At 46.1% G+C, this 6,210-nt stretch overlaps 1 protein-coding gene across 1 annotated transcript; it reads right to left on the bottom strand.

Annotated features, from left to right (window-relative positions):
* Window positions 1-2,342: 2,342 nt before the first annotated feature.
* On the bottom strand, window positions 2,343-5,330 carry LOC122757071. Its single transcript, XM_044008428.1, has 2 exons — window positions 4,902-5,330; window positions 2,343-3,698 (listed from the first exon to the last, which is right to left on the bottom strand). The coding sequence occupies exons 1-2, from the start codon at window positions 5,328-5,330 to the stop codon at window positions 2,343-2,345; spliced, it is 1,785 nt and encodes a 594-aa protein (XP_043864363.1).
* Between the last annotated feature and the right edge of the window lie 880 nt (window positions 5,331-6,210).

The raw sequence follows: 6,210 nt of genomic DNA, 5'->3' as shown, positions 1-6,210 counted from the left end.
ATTTTTTAGTCCATTTCTCAAAATGTTGCAAGTACCTCTCATTGGCTCTAACAGCCATAACCGGCAGATCAGCTGCGCTCATGATGACCGTGTCGTCGGCAAAAGTGGACAGCAGCATTTCCTCTTGTGGCAGTCCAATCCGATTCGTATGCTCTTGGGAAGGCAGTGGCATATCCGAGGAGAAGATAGTGTACAAAATGGGGCCCATAACGCTGCCCTGTGGCACGCCCGCAGACACACGGCCCACCCTAGAGGTAACGCCGTTGCAGCTGACGACGAATGTCCTGTTCTCTAAGTAGCTCTCCAGTATATTAAATAGTCTTATTGGCAGTAACTTGGCCAACTTTAGTAGTAGGCCCTCATGCCATACCCTGTCGAAAGCCTCTGCAATGTCAATGAAGACGGCGGAGCAATACTGTTTGCGCTCGTAGGCACGCAGTATAAACTGAGTCACCCGGGCCAGCTGCTGTTCAGTGCCATGTTTCCGCCTGAAACCAAACTGATGTGATGGCATCGCTTTAGCAAAATCTTCGACTTCGAAGAGTCTGGTGAGCAGCAGCTTTTCGAATATTTTGGCGAATCCAGAGGTTAGGCTGATCGGGCGGTATGATTTAACGTCAGAGGACATCTTGCCTTGCTTTTGGATCATAGTAACTATTGCATGTTTCCACTTGCTGGGGAAGTAGTCAAGTCGTAGCATTGAGTTGTATATTAATAGGAGGTACAACAGTGCTTTCTGCGATAATTGTTTAATCAATTTATTATCAATTTTATCATCCCCAGGTGCTTTGGTTGACTCGAGAGTAGCGATGACAGCCCTCAGTTCGACCATTGTTATTGGCCTGGTTGGGCGCGTGTGATGTTGTTGCTGCTTTTTCACCTGCTTAATCAGCCTCAGATCGTTGCGTACTGCTGTTTGGACGTCGGGCGTATTGACAAATACAGGTGAGAATCTTTCTTCAAGATGTGTGGTGAAAGCTTCAGCCTTCTCACCGGTTGTTTTGGTCCATTTTTGCAGGCTGCTTGGTGGCTGAGTAGCTGGTGGCAGTGCGGCTGATGGCGGGGCGCTCAGGCATAGAGGGAAGTTTGGCTGAGGTTGTCTTTTAATCATCTTCGTAAGTCGCCACAGTTTCCTCATGCTGTACTGGTCGTTGGTGTTGATGCCTTCAAACTGCTTATTGATGTTCTGGTTTTTTAATTTCCAGAGGGCCTTTTTGAGACGATTTTGGGCCGCTCTGTACTGCGCTCTTGCCTCTGGAGTTCGTCTGGCAATTAGAATCCTTTTACAGCGCAGCTTCCATTCGAGGAGCAATTTTGTGGGCTCATCCAGTACCAGGGTCTGGTGACGACAACGACTGCCACGGCCATGCGGAGCGCTGCCATTAGTATTATTGCGAGTTGACAGAACGGCAGCCTCTTGGATATTGCGTAGGAACACCTCAATGGCGTCATCAACGTCAGCTCTGGATCCGATCTCAGTGTTTAGATGTATCAGCCTATCCAGTGCATCTTGGAATTGCCTTGTTCTCGATTCTGGAATCCTGAGGCGCGTGGACCTATTAGCTGGGTTCTCTGCTCGCTGTTGACTTGTAGCGAACAGGTCGACTTTCAGCGGGAGGTGGTCTGAGTCCAGGTCAGTTGTGGATTGTATGTCCATGTGCATGCCATTCATGCTGCCATAGACAGCAAAGTCAATGGCCGATGGGCGTCTGCGGCGAGCGTATGGGAAGTGTGTTGCGCCTCCGGTTGCAAGAATGTTGAAGCGCCTTCGTGACTGGACAGCTTCGAAGAGCGCTTTGCCTCTCTGACATGAGCGTGGATTGCCCCACCAAGAGTGTTTTGCATTCCAGTCGCCGCATACTATGAAGTTTGATGAAGTTTCCCCTGATAAGTTGTCAAAGTGATTGAGCAATCTTTTGTAGTGATTACTGGACCATTTGAATGTGGGCGGACAATAGACTGGCGCTACGATTATCATTTCTCTTTTGTTTGATTTTTCAGTTACCAGTGCTATTGGGGCACTTTGGATGTAATCCTCGCAGATTGGTTGTAGAGCAGTATGCTTGACGTCAGAGCGGACCAGGATTGCGACCCCGCCTCTTCTGGTTGTGTTGGGATCAGTGGCTACATACTTGATATATCCAGGTACGTCAAGTGCTGTAGAGTTTGGTGCTGTCCTGGTTTCAATCAGCATCATTAACTGTATTTTTTCTTTTTTCATAAAGAGCTCAATTTCTGGCATTTTGTTGCTCGCACCACACGCATTCCAGAATGCAATTTTGAGAGGATTGGCATTCAGGGGGCTGCCGTGGCTGTCATTGCGAGCCTGGATAGGAGTACCTCTAGTCGTCATTTGGCATGTCATTGGCTGTGTCAAGCTCCATGGAGGCTATGCTGCTTGCATTCCTTTGTCTGGATGCCTGCTGGAGTAGTTCTTGCTGTTGATGGGGTTGTGCTGGTAATGTACTGCTAGCAGCTTGGTGTTCAATAAAGCGCATCATAACATTTATTAATTGGTCTATTTTATTTTCTAGCTTATTGAACATGGTTAGGTAGTCGGGTTGTGGCGGCTGTTGCTGATTACGCTGCTGCTCTTCACGCAGTCGATTTTGGAAGCAAGCCAGGTGCTTTTCAGCAGGATTGCTCGATGGGCCTCTATTGATGACGCCGCTTGCCTCCACCTTAGGCAATTGGCTATTTATTTTTGCCTTTTTTGTTGCCTTGGCGCCTGCTGGTCGTTTGTGCTGGGGTTTGCCCAGTACTGGCTGTGGGCGTAAGGAGATATGCGAAGCCTTGAATGGATTTGCTGGTGATGCAGTATTTTGCATATCATTGTCTGAAGGGGATACTGCTGCTTTTGTTGTTTTATTTCGCTGCTGTTGCTGATGCTGTTTCTGCTGGCTCGAGTGGACATCCAGACCGCTGCGAACGACCCGGCTGTATGAGAGTGCGGGAGACTGGCCTGGATGTTGTGGTAAGCTGCTGGCCACATCTACTGCCTTCCGCTGCCCATCAAGTGGCATCTCGTCCGTTAACCGCTTCTGCTTCATCCGTTTTACTTCTGCGATAGCACGAACTGACGAGAGTTTACTTCTGGCCGCCTTGAGGGATGGGCAGCCTTTGTAGCTACTTATGTGCTCTCCTCCGCAGTTGGTGCACTTGGGTGTGGTGTTTCTTTGTTTTGTGCAATCTGTGGAGGCATGATCGCCCGCGCACTTCATACACTTAAATGGCCTTCTACAATAATTCTTGGTGTGGCCATACGCCTGACACCTATGGCACTGTGGAGGATCTACTGGCTTGGCTTGCCGTTCGATTCTCACTGCCTGGTTGCTTAATTCTTTGAGGCTCAGAATATTTAAGTGGCTGCCATCTGCAGTAGGTTGTATTTCTACCTCAAAAAGGTTTAACGGCTTTCCCGTAAAACGCTGCCTGGCGCAGCGTATGTGTCTAACCACATATCCCTTCTCGCTCAATATATTCTTGATCCATTCGCAAGGAGTGGAGTGGTGGATGTTCTTCACTACGATGCGCAAACCCTTCTGGCTGGGCAATTGGTGGGTGTACAGATGTGTTCCATCTTCTTCCAGTGTGGACCTAGCAGCATTATATGATTCAATGTCTTCACATTGGATGCGCAGCCCATTGCTAGGAGTGGCTTTTGTCCTAAATCTTTTGATCAATGGATTGTCCTGTAGCTTTTGCAGTATTGGCATAATATCAGGGACCAGGGGTAGAAATAGAGGGGGGATCTTTATTTGCTTTTGTTGAAGGGGGGCAGGGGCAGTCTTGGGGGCGGGGAGGGACAAGTGGACAGCGGCATTCATATTGGGTTGCCGCTGTGTTAGTTGTTGCTTATGTTGCTCATGTTGCTTCATATTCTGAGCCTGCGTCAGTTTCTCTGTGTATGTGCTGTGTTGTTTGTTTCGTTGTTGGTTTCTTGCTTTTTGATATAGTTCAGTAGCAAATTTGCTCTTGAACTTTGGAGTTATTAGTGGTATCTCAGTGAGAGACAACTCATTAAACCCTTCTTCCTGTGTATCGTCGTCGCTTTCCATTGAGATACACTTTCTTTTCAACGGAGATTGCCAGTTAGTTGCTGCTGTTGTTGTTGGTGCCTTTCTTTTATGAGGGGGGGGAGGAAGTTCATGAGGAAGCAAGGGAGGGACTCTTGTAAGCCACCCTTGTACCTTGATACTGTTGTCTTCCAGTTTTGAGACTGATGTAGCAGTAGTTGTCTGTATGTCGACCATTTGCGCAAGCATTGGCAGCAGTTGTCTTTTTGCGCATGTGTTATGCGCCGTCTTATTTTGTGCAATCTCAGTTTGCACTGCTTGCTGCTCAGCTTGGCACTGCTTCCTTATCTGGTTGTTCTGTAGAGACAGGGGGGAAGTTTCTCGCTTTTTACTGCTTTGATTCGCATTAGTGGTGTATTTGTTTATGTTTGCGTTAGTGTTCTTATTTGTGCTGGCGCTTGTGTTTGTGCTTGTATTTGTGCTCGGTTGCTTCTCATTAGGTCCGCATTTGCTAATGCAAGTGTTGGTGGTGGTTGTGTTTGCGTTCATGTTTGTGTTTGCAGTTATGGTTGCATTTGCGTTTGAGTTTTTGTTTGCGTTTACTTTTGTGTCAGTTTTCGTCTTAGTGGTCTGAGTTTTTGTGTGAGTGTATGTTTGTGTGAGTATGTTTGTGTTTGCAGTTATGATTGCGTTTGCATTTGAGTTTTTGTTTGCGTTTACTTTTGTGTCAGTTTTCGTCTTAGTGGTTTGAGCTTTTGTGTGAGTGTATGCATGTGTGGGTGTGTTTCTTTGAGATTTTTTTTGTGGAGAGAGTTTTTTTTCATTTTCTTTGGGTTGGTGAAATAATGGGAGAGGCTTTTTATTACAGTTTTTTTCCTTTATTACATCTTTTGGCGCGTTTTTCTTTACATACAAGCTGCGAATATGCGGCATCATGTAATTTTCTTCTGGCGCCAAGTCAGAATTTGATAATTGCGTCTCTGCAGGTGCTTCGTCATCCTCTGACAGAAATCTAGTGTCATTGAGTGGTGAGCCTTCGCACGCCTCAATGGACATATCCGAGTCAGATAATAACGACAGTATGTACTCACAGTCTGTTTGCTTAGCAGGAGCAAGTGCGTCCGTGGGCGCTTGCTGCGTTCCATCGTCAGCGGAGGCACTTTGTTTGTTGACAAAGATTACTGTGGGCTCGGTCACGGTGTCGTCAGAATCGCTGCCAGAAGGCATGATGTATGATACATCCATGTCAAGGTCCCTCCCAACCGATATTGGCGACGTATTTGATGATGAGGATTCCGATTGTGGTCCACTCATGGTCTTCTTCTAGGTTCCAGTTTACGTACTTGGTCGTCACTTTATTTTAATTATTGTTAGTTTCCTTTTTTAATTTGTTTGTCCCTTTTTTAATTTTTATTTGCAGCACCACTTCAATAAAAAATCACTTTTTATTTTGTTGAATTTAATTTATTTGCTTTTACTTTTCTTTGCATTTGCATTTGCTTCTTTTTTTTTTTTTTTTTTTTTTTTTTTGTTTGGGCTGGTGCTTTCGCGGCGCGCACACCGAGCGAGGCTGAACAGGTCCGAGCTCTCGCACAGACGGCAGTGGAGTATGCGCCAGCCAATTGCCTGCCGTGAAGCGGCAGTTACAAATTTTCTCTTAGCATTTACTCTTAACACAATTCAACTTATTACTCAATCTAAGCAACTATTTTGAATTTGAATTGCTGCGTTTATCGCACTTTGCTATCAATGTTACTTGGCCCGATAACATATCGGATGCCGTAGTTGTTTTGTGTTACGTTATGCTAAATTAGTTTACAGATTTCTGGTATTTTTAGCATTTTTTTAGCGTACTGACTTATCCGACTATGGTCACACGCAGGCGCCATGCGGAAATGGGATACGAATACTCAAAAGACTGCAAAAACATTGAACGACTTAGGAGATAACATACATTTGGTTTACATATATTAATAATTAATAATTAATTGGCTTTTTTCTTTTCTATCTTTTCAGGTGGTCGCTGGAATCCATGAGGGTCCAATTGGGATGAAGCATCGGGCTGGAGATCGTCGTCAAGTGGGGCGTAGGAGAGGAGGGAAGCGCAGCCAGTCCAGCTGCCTGACCCCCCCCGTCTGCAGCGCCATCCAGTTGTTGCAGTAGTCGTGGGTGAGTACAGCGTATGCATTAGCTT

Source organism: Drosophila mojavensis, unplaced genomic scaffold (assembly GCF_018153725.1).
Source record: "Drosophila mojavensis isolate 15081-1352.22 unplaced genomic scaffold, ASM1815372v1 contig_28, whole genome shotgun sequence".
NCBI classification, from domain to species: domain Eukaryota; kingdom Metazoa; phylum Arthropoda; class Insecta; order Diptera; family Drosophilidae; genus Drosophila; species Drosophila mojavensis.
The sequence above is the reverse complement of the archived record's forward strand: the minus strand, read 5'-3'. Positions and strand labels throughout refer to the sequence as shown.